The sequence below is a fragment of the Sander lucioperca genome, chromosome 3, assembly GCF_008315115.2.
Source record: "Sander lucioperca isolate FBNREF2018 chromosome 3, SLUC_FBN_1.2, whole genome shotgun sequence".
NCBI classification, from domain to species: Eukaryota; Metazoa; Chordata; class Actinopteri; order Perciformes; family Percidae; genus Sander; species Sander lucioperca.
Window position 1 is genome coordinate 36,209,865 of NC_050175.1, and position 14,241 is coordinate 36,224,105.

The following is a 14,241-nucleotide window of genomic DNA, read 5'->3' on the forward strand; positions in this document are numbered from 1 at the left end:
ATTTTGCATTTCATGATCTATTTCTTGTTCTCATCTTTAACTGGCCAAAATGTGGACAACAGAGGCGTTGCCAGTGCAGCTGCGATGATGACTGAATGCAGAAAAAGTTTCAGCAATCTAAAACATCGAAACCAAGTCATTAAAACGTGGCAGGACTGACGGTTTTGTTTTCCTTAAAGTGGCATTGCTTCGGTTTGCAGAAAATGAAAAGCTGATCTTGTGTGTTGACCCTCCACTACATTCTTGTGTTAATGTTACAGAGCAGGGGCTGGTATATAGCCTATCTCTGTGTATGTCTGGTTGATTCAGCCGGGCCTGAGGGGAAGGTCCGGGGCTGTCTGCCTGACAACAAGACAAACAGTGATGAAAGATGGACGCTGTGGCCAGAGGAGAAAAGGTGGTGCAGCAGCAATCAGAGCGTGGAGAGGCCGAGAGGATGCCGGCTCACAGGAACATTACCATTTCCAAGACAAAATACCATCCGAAGACAAACACGCTGCGAAAAAAAATCCAATCAGCACGCAGCCAGACCTCATCTGATGCTGGTCAAATGGCTGTGATTGGTTTATTATCTAAATTAGCTGGATTTTCCTCTTTGGAACCTGAGAGCACAGGGTTTCTCTGCACAAATTAGCTTAATGACAACATTTAACTCGGTCAGATGTAAGAAAAAGAGGACATAAATGCAGGAGAAAGTGGGGAGGCTGTGGGAAATGGCCTTGGGCCCTGACAGACTGGGACTACAAGGCCCCATAGCACTTGAACCACCATCATCTAGCTATTATCTTAGTGTATTTGCACATAACACGACAGACGGGTTGACATTTTGGCTGCCGACTGAGTTGTTGCCTATAACTTACCTTACCTTTCTATGTGAGTACATAAGGAGCTCTGTTATGTTGTTGTTATAGAATTCAAAAATATGTTTTAAAGACATTAAACTTTATTTAATTGAATATTAAATAAAGATTCTTATATTACCAAAATATCAAATGACAATGTGTAATGTGAAAAAGAGACTGTCCTCATGGATATACATAACGTGAATACATAATGCAGCTCTATGGAGGTTTTCAGCCTCTGTGTTATTAAAAAGTGTTGTTATTTTCCGGCTTTCTCTAATATTCGCTTATTTCTCGTGAAGTACTACAGTCACACCATTTCAGGCTTCTAAAATCATTTTAATGGTGCAATATGAAAGTGGAAAATTACTCTTTGGGTTGCAAGGAGATATTGCAGCTTTAAGAGCTGAGACGAGTAGTCGATTAATTGATAAATCAATCCACAGAAAATTTGTTTTGTGAAATGTTGTTTTGTTTTCCGAAATGTTGCTCCGGGACGCCGGCTACCAGCGGTAGTTGTTCAGCCGCCAATAGGTGTGAGCCGGCTACAGGCACCGCCAGATGACGGTCCTTTCAGGAGCCGTGGTAGTGGAGTTTAGCCAGAAAAAGTTAGCGTCATGCGGCGCTGTGTTTGATATTGACGCCACGTTGTGCTATTTCATTTTGAGATTATTTTCCATTGGATATTTAGTGTTCTTAAATAAGTGTTTTGGCATGCCTGGCCAAGTGGCACTATACTCATGGTACTGAAAGGGTGATTTCATTCTTGTATGTTTTGCACCCTGGTTACGTCAATAGAAGGAGCTGCGACCGGCCATGCAGCGACTCGTGTTAATGAAGGAGGGTCATACTTACACTCTGTGGGGACGACAGGCAGACGGGAGCGACCAGCAGCAGGACAAAGGTCAGGGCCTGGCACAGAGTCAGCTTCCTGCAGATGGGGAGAGAAACAAACACCGTCGGTCGCTCTGTTGGTAACATCGCCCTCATCGTTTTACATATCATACACGCAGGAACACAGAGGTGAAGATGTAGAAGTTGTTACAGCGGAGGTGTTTGAGAAGCAGAACGGGAGGATTTGTTAGTGTGTCACTTAGCAGGACATCTAAAACATGTGTGAACTGACCTACAGTAAATGTAACGGATCTGTACAGTCTGGGTATGGTTTAAACAAGTGATAATGTTCTGTAGGGCTGCTCAATAATGGAAAAATAATCATAATCACGATTATTTTTTTGTCAATTCTGTAATCTTAATTATTTAACACGATTACTCATTGACTTTTGGAAAGATGTTGCAATTTTTGAACTTAAAAAACTGTGAAAAAGTGAAACAAGTCAACAGTGAAAACACCTAGAACTGTGAAATTCCCCTTAAAACTTTTCCTGTTTGAACTTTTTTTTTTCATTCAGAACACAAGACAAAAAAAGGGTTTATCTGCAAAACGTAATGTGCAAAATAATCGTTTTTCTCGAATACTCTGTTTTTGTGATCGTTAGGAACCAAAATCGAAATCACGATTAAAATTCGATCAATCGCACAGCCCTCAGGTTCCAGTGAATTTTTTAAATGATTTGTTGATGGTTGTCCAGTGACAATTCCAATAAAGTTTACTCATACAAGATGCGTCCTTAATAACGCTTGTGCAGTTCTACCATCAATGGCAGAAAGAAAGAAGAACTAAATAAGAAGTTCAGTTTAATATCACATCAGTCTTGGTCAAGACTACAGTTTTAACCACAACATGTAAAACACTCCAATAATATTAAAACAAGCTCACTACAGTTTATAACAGATCTTTTGACAGCAGACATTAGGGACATTCTACTATGAATGGAAGAAAAAAAGAAGGAAACAAATATATAGACAGACAATATGGTGTCTGTTCTGCAGTGTCAGTCTCGGTCAAGACAACAGTTTTAACCACAACATGTAAAACACTCCAATAATATATTATTATTATTATTATTATTATTATTATTATTATAACGGAAGGAGAACCGGAGGAAACAGACAGGAAAGACACGACTGACACTTCAAACAGCAGAGGTCTTTAGGTCATTGATAATATCCACAAATAAGCTGCCACACTACTGTGACCCCCTGTGGGCAGGAATGCCCCCCCCATCCAGTAAGTATCATGATTTCCCCTCTGCCCGGTCTGCCCACCCACCCCAACAGCTCCCTATTAACTCCCACACAGCCAGAGAGGAAGGGACCGCCTGCTTGATTGATTTTGCAGCGGCGCCGTGGCTCTGCCCGGTGCTTAGCGCCGCCCATGATGACTGTGATTGGTTTAAAGAAACGCAAATAAACCAGAGCAGGTTTTTCTCCCATTCCAAAATGCTGTGTGGACTAGCCAGACCCTCCTCCACAGCGCTGTGGAAGAAGGTCTGGCAATGCAAGTCTATCATGTGACCGGCCGGGGTTTGCCGTATTTTCCTACAATATCATAGAAACCTGTTGATGAATGCGTTGGATAGCAGAATAAACCTCACATATGATCAGCTTCATTTTGAGACCAAAAGCAGCATATTTTTGTATATATCAAAATTGAGTCAAAGGCAATTATTTGCAACAGTAGTACCGACCAATGAGACACTTCTGAGGTGCTACTGAATAAAACCTCCACGTAGCTTTGTGTTGAGTCTTTGTTGTGTTTGCTCTACCAGTTTTCCTCCTTCCTTCTTTACCTCCGGGGGAAAAAACTGGCAACTGTGATTCTCCGTCTTCTCCTCTCTCTGATTCATCAAAGAACAAGTGCCTTTTCTGAGAAGTGCCGGTGATTCTTGGAAAGCCCCTCTTTTTGATTGCTTCCTGGCACCACTTTGCTGACAGCTGAAGTGTGTCAGACGTTTAAGGGTCTGTTTTGTGATGAAGCATGTCATTTTTATTAGCACACTCTGAGGAAAAATATTGCATTTAAAAAGGTTACAGCAATCTTCTCTATTTCTAACCTTCTCTCCCACATCTCACTTAGCCCTCCTTCAGCTTCCAGTCTATCTGTCATTTATCTCTCTGTCTGTTCCGTCTCTTTTATCTCTCCCTGGTCCATAAACACAAAGCTGCTCCAGAGCCTTTTGGATCAGTTCCAGGTCAGTAGTTGGCCTGTCCAATTAAACGATACACATCTCCCTCACACTTGGCTGAGCAGCCCTTCCCTTCAGCGACCTCGGCTCCCGTCCTGGCCTTACATGGGGGAATTCATATCGGAGGAACAAGGAAGGTCGCGCTGACCGAAAGAGGTAATAGGTTCACAAATCATGTCTGATGTAAGAGGCCTTCTCGTTTTCACACAGACTTTATTTTACTTCCAGCATCTCAGCTGCAGGACTAAAGGGCCATTGTGTGTGCAAGTTCTACATCCTGACCCCTGATTATTTTCAAATGCAGACCATATTATATTCAATTTTGATTTGATATGAAAATATGACTAACGTTAGGTCTAAGTTTCCAACCGAGCCGCCCCGCTGTAACTCTAGTTTTAAAAACGTCTTAAAGTACATTGAAAAAATAATTCCCAGTGGCTTAGACCTTGTGGGGGGCAACTTAGGCCCAGTGGGGCAACTTAGGCCTGGTGGGCACTGGATTCTATAAAAGCAAAATTTCACATATATATATATATATATATATATATATATATATATATATATATATATATATATATATACATATAGGAGCCAAAATCGAAATCACGATTAAAATTTGATTAATCGCACAGCCCTCAGGTTCTAGTGAATTTTTTAAATGATTTGTTGATGGTTGTCCAGTGACAATTCCAATAAAGTTTACTCATACAAGATGCGTCCTTAATAATTGGCAAAAAGAGAGAGAGAGGCAGCGTTACTTTGTGCAGTTCTACTATCAATGGCAGAAAGAAAGAAGAAATAAATAAGACTGACAATGAGACTGTTCTGCAGCGAAGTTCAGTTTCATTTCACATATGAATACTGTTGTAATCCACAAAGATTAAGTCATTTATCTCCCTTTCACTTGATCTTCGGCTTAATGTTTTTGAACATGAAAAGACAGCAGCTCTGGTCACTGACTGGTTGGCCCCCTCCCTACAGGAGCCCTTACAGAGGTGATCAGGGGTCAGTCCGCCTCCGCCTGCTCTCATTAAGACTAGAGCAGCACATTAGTGAACAGCTCCGGGGCAGGGGGAGGGAAATGGCTTTAATCAATACGAGACTAGTTGTTTATTTTTACTGACATTAGTCGCTCTCATGACCGAGGAAGAAGAAAAAAACACAGCAGCCCAGCCCGACTCAAACAACACTGAACTACTCTTATCATTAACCAAATACCAGAATGGGGCTGAAACCATCAGGCCAATTAGCTTTGATCTGAACATGGCTCTGAAATTGTGTTAGGTATTTTTCGAAATATTCTCTGAAATTTAACAAACTAAAAGATTTACAGAGGATTCACTAACAAATTCACTGAATCAATTGTTCAGTAGCTTGAAGATACGGGAACTATAGGGTGAGGGTGGTGTTCTGTGGGATGGTTAGGGTTGTGGAGAGAGACAGGGTGAGGATACGTCCCCTGCATTTGGCCATACTTGTGAAAACACTATGCACTCAAAATAGCAAGTCCTTGCTGTCAGGCAGAAACATTCTCCAATTTCTTTTCATTAATCAATGCTATTGGTCACCTTTTCCTGCGTGTCTGTGGGTTTCACAAATATTTAAACAGTGACGAGGCAATTTCATCTGACTTTATCGAAGGTAAATAGCTCAATTAAACCATTTCAAATAAGGATTTGAAAACGTTTACAACAAATTCCTGAAAAGCAACAGTTTCGAACATACTTAATAGAGTGCTGATCGGGCCGCATTTTTCTGTCCAAGCCCGGCCCACGTTCGACAGAGCAGTAACCGAACCTGGCCCGAGCCCGACAGGCATTAAGATATTTATGTCCCAGCCCGACACAGTTAAAATCTCATTTTTTTCTCATACTAATGACACATACGTTTGTTTGTGTGGAAAGTCCACTTTTATTAAGCAACTGTAGGAAGGCATACGGAAATGTCAACAGATGAGCACATCAGTGCCCACGGGGCAACAAGTGCACGTTAACACAGTCGCGCACCTACATAATAAGCTTTTTTAAATTTAAAATGTTCAATGCCTTATCGTGCTGATGTGACCGAGCCCGACTCGAACCCAAACATCATTTCTAAATATTTGTCCGAACCCGACCCTGCCCATCAGGACCCGACGGAACCCGACGGTACCCTGTACTTGGCTCTGGTATCCATCCTCTAATACTTAAATTCTGGTCTATTTCTACACGTAGCGCTGTTGTTTGTATAGTTGGAGTTCTGTCAGTAGCGAGATAAATGAAAATGCAATTCTTTCACATCTACTGCAGTCAGATTCACTGTGTTCACTCGGAAGGAATCACTTCACATGGGTAGGCACTTGTAATGACATTTCGAACATGTTAAGAGGCTAAAAGCACGTTTAAAACTTGCCTGGTTTCAGCCTCCTGGGTGCTAACGCTAGCAGGAGGATAACACGATGTAGGCAACACCGATTGTTTTCGTTTTTCTCGCTATTGGCAGCACTCCAAATTTACAAACAACAGAGCTACGTGTTGAAATCGACCGGAATTCTCCTTTAACTGTAGAGTAACGGCGATTTGAGACACACACAGTATTTTTTGATGCAGATTTGGATATGGCTGAGAATCTCTGGTTGTCTTATGATGAAAGTCCCAGATGAAAACCACCACTAAAATCCCATCTACTACTGACACTTGAACAAAGTGTGATCTGTCCACATTAGAGCTGGGCAATATGGAGAAAATCAAATATCACGATATTCTTGCATTGCCAGACCTTCCTCCACAGCGCTGTGGAGGATGGCGGCGTTAAGCTCCAGACGGAGCCACAGTGCCGCTGCAAAATAGTCCCGGGAAGGAACTTGTTTTGGTGGAGCATGTGTACGTTCAAAGGTTGTTTTAGTCGTTGAAGGATATATTTTTGTGAGAATAAGGTGAGAGGCTTTAGAGTTCATGAGCTGACCTTGCCATCTCTGCTTCTCTGGGTTATGAGAGGCCATCTGGTTTTTTAAAGTAATAAGATATTATAAAGGGAGTACGGGATATTGGCACCCAGGGAATGATTGGAAACTGAGAAGGAGCAGTGTTTCGCAAGCAGAGAAGTGTAGCGCAGGTTATGAAAATGTCCTTGGCTCTCACGCAACTCCCTAGAAGATTAAGACACAGGTATTCAGTAATATGAACATCGTAAAACATTTTGTAACCGATGTATACTTTTGGTAAACGGAATGCAACATAGCAAATCCCAAACAATAACAGCTTGTCTCTTTTGACCTGGGAATGGGAGAAGTCAAGGTAACATTTTCATACATTGTGCTACATCGTAGGAGCCGGTTGGAGCCGAGAAGATCTGGACTGTATCCAAACTGATGACAGCACCACCAGAAGAGGAGACAGAAATGGATAAAAAGACTCTAACTGGACGAGATCAGATACTGGGGAGGCTCTGTCAGTTTGTTAGGAGAGATAGACTTGTCTAATATCTGATCCTTGTATTATTGCAATATCATTCTTCACTAAAGTTTGTTATAATTTTAACTGAACGAATCCTGAGCATTATATCTGATCTACCAGTCAACGAACACAAGCAATTTGAAGTCAGATAGGTTATTCTGGCCAGACAATCGGTCAGTCAATTCTCAAATTTATACTACATCGTGCAACAGAAAACTCCGATTGGACAGATAGTCTAGCTAGCTGTCTGGATTTACCCTGCAGAGATCTGAGGAGCAGTTAACCATAGTCCTCAGAAATCCACCAGAGTTTAAATTCCAACACAAAAAAAGCGGAAGGTAACGGATATCCGGCCGAAAAGAGCGTGATTCGGCGGAATTTCTGGCGGCACATGAACAATCCTTGAAGTAGAACGTCGTGGATATAGTCTATTCTTGACCAAATACATCAATGTCGATATTGCGACGATATTGTAGGATTGACAATTGGTGTGTTAACAAAATATTTTCACAATGAGATTTTTGATAAATAATCATCATGTGTGTGGATACAATGAATAAGTGGGTAAAGGCAAATAATAGAACAGCTAGTAAGTCTGGTAAGTTCAGAAAAGTACATCACTTCACCGTAATGCAGCCTTTAAAACCAGGAGAAGACAACAATACATCCCTTATTATGATACGATATTCAAAATCTAAGACGATATCTAGTCTCATATATCCATATAACATCCTTATATTGCCCAGCCCTAGACCACATACAGACAGTAAGACAGGCAACAGAGTCTCCACCCAGCCTCCGTAGCAGACATTAAGAGGCTCTCCAGATAATTCCTCTGTAATGACTGAACTCACAAAGCTTTGCTGAAACACACCCTGACAGACAGGTAGCTCTCACATTCCCACCCTGAACAAATAAACAACGGCTCCATGCTGTAATCATGCAATTAAATGAGGCAATTACGGTGCACTGATTAGGAGTGCATTGCAGGTGAGAATGTGTCCTTTGACCTGGTACGAGTCACATCAACACAGGAGACACTTGACTGGAGATCTCTGCTCCTTCACTTTCTTTGTGTGGGATCTTAGGCAAAGTGTTTCTGTATGGTGATCCCCCCTTTTACAATTGTCTGCACACCCACCAAGTTTGAAAAAGCAATACGTCTTCCAACCAGGGGCGGGTCTTAACCTTTGACCCGCCTGGAGACTTAGCTGTGACCCACCGAGCATTTTGGGTTGCGCCTGGTGGAGGGTCCGATGGTTATATGGAGCACGCTGGTGAATGGATTGACATAACCCTTAACAGATGTTCAGTGTGAAGGCTCTGTGGTCAGTAGTGACTATGAATGAGGCAGGCAACAATCGAACGCTCAGTGGCCTCGGTCAGCACGCATTGACAAATCGAGCCACTTTGAACACGAGTGGGGGGGGTCTTTGTGTCTGAGCAGCTGCTTCACTTGAAGGCTCAAAACATTTGAGCAAAAAGGAAATCAAATGCCATTGTATATTTGGACAAAACACCCACAGACTGTTGTGGTAAATGGCTAAGACAGACACTGGTATCGTGTTGTTGGTTTTGTTGTTGCCAAAATGTCTAGAGACTCAGCCTCTTGCTCAACTATGGTCCCTTCACTTCGCTTCGCAGCACTTAACTCACTCCTTCCATGACAGGGAGAACAAACTTGGTACACCGTCATACCTCAGGGATTATGAGATTATCTTTTCACAGCCACTTTGACTGAAGCAGAGCCTCTCAGGTCATCTACAGTCATGGTAGCAACATGGGAGACATGCAGAGATGCACGCAAGTAATATTGTGACAAAGATAACAGACAAAACGTGATAAATAAATGTTGAAAGGCAGACATGACTGAGGCGTCTTCTACCAGACGCATGTCAACAGTGACGTCTGTATGGAAATCTGAAAAAAGACTTCTTGTCAAGCTTTACACAATACACCTTACACTTCAATTTTAAATTTAAATACTGGTCTTGAAGCTGCAAATGTGCCCGCAGGACTGGGAGGTTCTGAGGTTTCTGTCTCCATCAGTTCCATAATTACAGCTAAGAAACACTAATGGTCCGGTGGCAAAGTCCCAGATCTGGATCACCACCAAAACCTAATCAATTGTTCCTTGGCGCAAAGCCGACGTGTCCATCACATTTCACGGAAATTCTTTCATGGGGTTTCAAAATGTCTTGCTGACAGACACTGAAACACTCTTAAGTGTGTAAAAACACAACCCCTACTCCTGCTCTGAAGCAAACCTTTCAAACAGCACAGGCTTTTCAACAGGTCTGTGCAGAGACACAAACACAGAGCAGTAAACTCTTATCTGACTGAACCTTGAAACTGTCTGACTTCTTCGTTTTCTCTGACAGAGTACAGAGGTCGGCGTATACAGGCCAATCAAGTTCCGAACCTGGTTCAAAGTGACCTGGAAACAGTATTTAGAGCAGCAGGATGTTGACATGATGACATGAGGGGGATTCTTCCAACTGTTCTTCAGAATGAATAACTTAAGCAAACTGAGATGCACCTGTGGTTTTCATGTGTTAACCTTCTGTTAGTTTGAAAGTTGTGGAATTGCAGGTTTTGTACGATAACGGTTTGTGTCTTTTTCACAGCATTCACAACATTTTGACTCGTTATAGTAGGAAACGCAGTGACACGTACAATACCAGGACCATGAAACAGAAGCAGCTAAATGGAATTCAGCCATCATAAATTGTATTATTTACACCTGTGGTATTTTCTACTGGGACATATCAATATGAAAAAGACCTATTGAGAAATGGGTGTGCTACTGATTCCAATACCTGTTGTTCTTCCCATTCGTTGTCTTTTTCAAAATCAATCAATTCATTTTCTATTCTGGAAGTTTGTGTGGTGTTATTAAGACATCTGTGATGGGGTTACTCACTGGCATCTTTCCATTGAATATACACCCAGACAAAAGGTACAGAACAGAACTACTGTGTAGAAAACCTTGATGATGGGGCAGTACTCCATCCAGGCATTTTAAAGTACTATTTGTGCATATATACTTTTTAATAACTGTAACTACCATAACTACAATGATGTACAGAAAAGTGATAAAACTTTACAAACTGTACCTATACACAATGATTTAAACAACAGCAACGGCATTAGCGTAATGCAGCATTTTTGCTTTCTTTTAGACAAGGCTAGTGACTGACAGTTGGAGCACTTGGACATAAAAACTCTACAGGTTGAATCATCAGTAAAAACGATGAGCAACTGTTAGGAAAACATCCGTTTTTTAAAAAGTCAAAGGTACAAACTTTAAGAAGTTTTTTAAAGAATGTTAAACATAACTCCCACGGTGCATTTCAGTAACAAACGATCAAAGACCTTTGAAGTCTGTAACATGTACCAATAACAGCAAGCAGAAGCTAAAACTCACACTTAGTTGAAACCTAATAAATCATTCAGCTGTTTAAATCAAATCACCTTCAAATTCCGGCTGAATTTTGGATGAATTCGGAAAATTTGGTGTAATGATTTCTTTCCAGATAAAACAAGGCAGCTTTGTGGCTGGGTTGGCTCAGTGGGTAGAGCAGGCGCATATAAACTGAGAGGTTTATGCCTTGACGCAGAAGTCCAGGGTTTGAGTCCCACCTGTGATGATTTCCTGCATGTCATTCCCCCTCTTTCTCACCTAGCTGTCCTATCAAAAATTAAAGGCGAAAAGCCCAAAAAGTAATCTTAAAAAAAACAAGGATGCATTTTGAATTCACCATAGCTGTGATTTGTCCCTGTGACTGGCTTCTTAACCATAGCAAATAAGGCTCATGGGTATTGTAGTATTTAGAACCTCTGTACCTGGGGCGAATGCTTTTGTTTTTTCGAACTTTGACCACCCTCAATAAATGTGCTACCTTAAGTTTTTTTCATTAACTCTACCTTTATATCAGGTTCAGTTTACTACTCTATAGTCTATATCCACGACGTTCCACTTCCGGGATTGCTCCCGTGCCGCAGAAAATTCCGCCGAATGCATGTTTTTTCGCCGATGTCCGTTTCGTTACGCTTTCTTTGTGTTGGAATTCTAAACTCTGGTGGATTTCTGAGGACTATGGTTAACTGCTCCTCAGATCTCTGCAGGGTAAATCCAGACAGCTAGCTAGACTATCTGTCCAATCTGAGTTTTCTCTCTCACGACTATTTTACAGCGGCTCCGTGCGGAGCTTAGCGCCGCCCAAGACGATTGTGATTGGTTTAAAGAAATGCCAATAAACCAGAGCACGTTTTTCTCCCATCCCAGAATGCTGTGTGGACTAGCCAGACCCTCCTCCGCTCCGCAGTGTGTGGATGGTCTGGCAAAGCGAGACTAACTACTCTATAACTTTACTGTGGATCAAAAGCTGCGGGTGCATCTGGGGCCCATTACAGTGAGAGCCTCTTACATCTATAAAAAAAAAAGAGCTTTTCAGTACAAAAATGTACCTCGCAGTGTGTTAAATAAAGACGATAACAGCAGAAAGTTTCGATAACTTTTTGGCTTTTAGAAAATTATAAAATAGACAATTGGTTAACAGAGAGTCACAGTTTTTTGAAATACTGATGTCCTTCTCTTGCGCTTCACATCCATGGGGAAGAAAAGCATGGAAATTCCTCCCCCCAGGAGAGAGTGACATCAGAGCATGTAACACCAAATTAGAGTCCTCGTTTTGAAGCTATATGCTCAGTGTTCCATGGTAAGCCGATTAAATCTTGGGGCTGATGGGCTCCTTCCCAAACAAACATTCCTCCAAAGAGTTATCAGAGAGACAGAAAATGTGCCCTGAGCCAAATCTTTCTCCTTCTGCAGACCAGTCAGGCTGACAGCGGTCCATCTGACAGACAGACCACACATTTGTCCTGACACCTTACAGCAAATGCAGCCCATAAAAGGGAAAAGGGCTTTTCTGCAGAGTGCAGAAATGTCAGCATGTATTGTTTCCACCGAGGAGAGTAATCCAGAGGACCAGGAGGGAAGACATGGTCAAGGTAAATTTGTGATATTAAGAGACAGATTTAGAAGAATCAAGACTTCATTTCGAGCAGAGATTCAGACCCTCTGCAGGCCCCCGTGTTTGTGTTCTCTGTTGCGGGGATGGGGAGTAGATCAAAAATGAGCAGGGTATTTATAGCCGGTGACATTTAGGAGATAATGTAGTGAAGCAGGATGGGTGGAATGTAGAGCCAGGAGCTGCAATATCACAGATACTATATGGCAGGAGGATTACCTCACCCGCTGGCAGGAAGTAGCTTCCAGCAGAATGGATATGACTTCTGCCCCCGGAGAAAACATTCACACACCACAGGTGACTACAGGATTGTCCAAACTGCTTCAAGTCAAGTTTCTTTCATGCAAAAGTCAACTAATACATGACATGTTGCAAATATGCAAAAAAGAACTCACAAAACAATGTTTTAAACCACCATTTTTTCCTGCAGTTCTTGTGATAAAGTGAACCACAAAACAAACAGCTTCCAACTGGGGGGGGGACCTCAACTGTTCTTGGAATGTATCACCTCCCATCTTTCACTATACTGCAAAACAAATGTTCAAGGCTTTGCAGCTCCTTGCAAGCAAAATAAGTCAGTGTAAATATTTAAAGTCACCACATATTTCCAGCTTGAAATTCAACTCAATCACAGTACAAACAGTCGCCACTCGTGGAAAAAAAAAAATAGAAAAGCTCAACCTGTCTTTGGAATTTATCACCTCCCATCAAAGCTGAACACTTGTTATAAATCATCCTAATTCAGTTCTCATGTGATCCTTTCTGCAGGCAGCAACACTTCACCAGAGACACGTTTTCACAGTCTTACCTCGTCAGTAGTGAGGACATGGTAGATCCTTGTGGATTGGATTCGCGTTATTCGTTGTCAGGTGCAGTTTTGGTCTCGCATCATGGTGTGAAGCGTCGCGGCTCAGATGCGCAGTGCATCCCAGCTGCAGGCTCCGAGACACGGATTCCAGACGCAACACCATCCATATCCAACTCTCTGCTGGGGTTCAATCCTTCAATTCTTCTTCTTTTTTTTTTTTTTAAAGGGGAAACTTTTAAGGAACTTTGTTTTTTCTCTTTCTCTCAGCTGCAGAGCTCGTCTATCCAAACAGCTGTTACTCAGTTCCCAAAACACATCACATCAGTTTGAGTGGTCTTTCGGGACACGCGTAAAAGTTTGGGGAAAAAGGCGCATCTTCTGCTGAACGTTCAGGTGCAGAAAAAAAGTGAAGTCTTCACGCGGAACTCCCTTTTCCTGTTCCTTCTTTACATTAAAACACAATAGCTGTGATTCACATTATTCCATATACTTTTGTTTTTGTCCTTAAAGTGTGTGAAACAGTCTTATCGCCCCCAGGCAGGTGATCTCAATTGTGCCCAGTCCTGCACGGTTAGAGCACTCCTGGCTCAGCTCCAGTAGTTGTTTCTTCTCTTTATGGCCTTCCTATCAGTCCGAACAGGTCCAACGTACGGAAGAAAAGCCCGATAAAGAGCGCAGAGAGCCACCGGCAGCACTCCACTATAGTCCACCGTCTCTGGCTGTTGTGTGAACGCTGTGCAGTTGTCTCTCTCTCTCTCTCTCTCTCTCTCCCTCTCTCTCTCTCTCTCTCTCTCTCTCTCTCTCTCTCTCTCTCTCTCTCTCTCTCTCTCTCTCTCTCTCTCTCTCTCTCTCTACCTGAGCATTACATTCCTGCGGTGAACACGCCTCTCTCGTCCAATCACAGCCCAGCAGCTCCTCTGAAGTCAGAGGTGACACATAGGTTTCCTATAGAAACCATGAAGGTGAAGAGAAGAGGAGCTGCTTCACGGGGCTGTCGGATAAAAACCTTAATTCTAGTAAATGATAGCCTACCAT

At 42.2% G+C, this 14,241-nt stretch overlaps 1 protein-coding gene across 1 annotated transcript in view; it reads right to left on the bottom strand.

Moving 5' to 3' along the window:
• The window catches only part of adamtsl5 (ADAMTS like 5), a 44,468-nt gene extending 30,519 nt beyond the window's left edge, over window positions 1–13,949 (bottom strand). Inside the window, exons 1-2 of the mRNA XM_031323528.2 lie at window positions 13,207–13,949; window positions 1,698–1,773 (exon numbers count right to left, since the gene is read on the bottom strand). Of these exons, the coding sequence (XP_031179388.1) occupies window positions 1,698–1,773; window positions 13,207–13,226 (96 nt within the window). The 5' untranslated portion in view covers window positions 13,227–13,949. The remainder of the gene's footprint in view (window positions 1–1,697; window positions 1,774–13,206) is intronic.
• Between the last annotated feature and the right edge of the window lie 292 nt (window positions 13,950–14,241).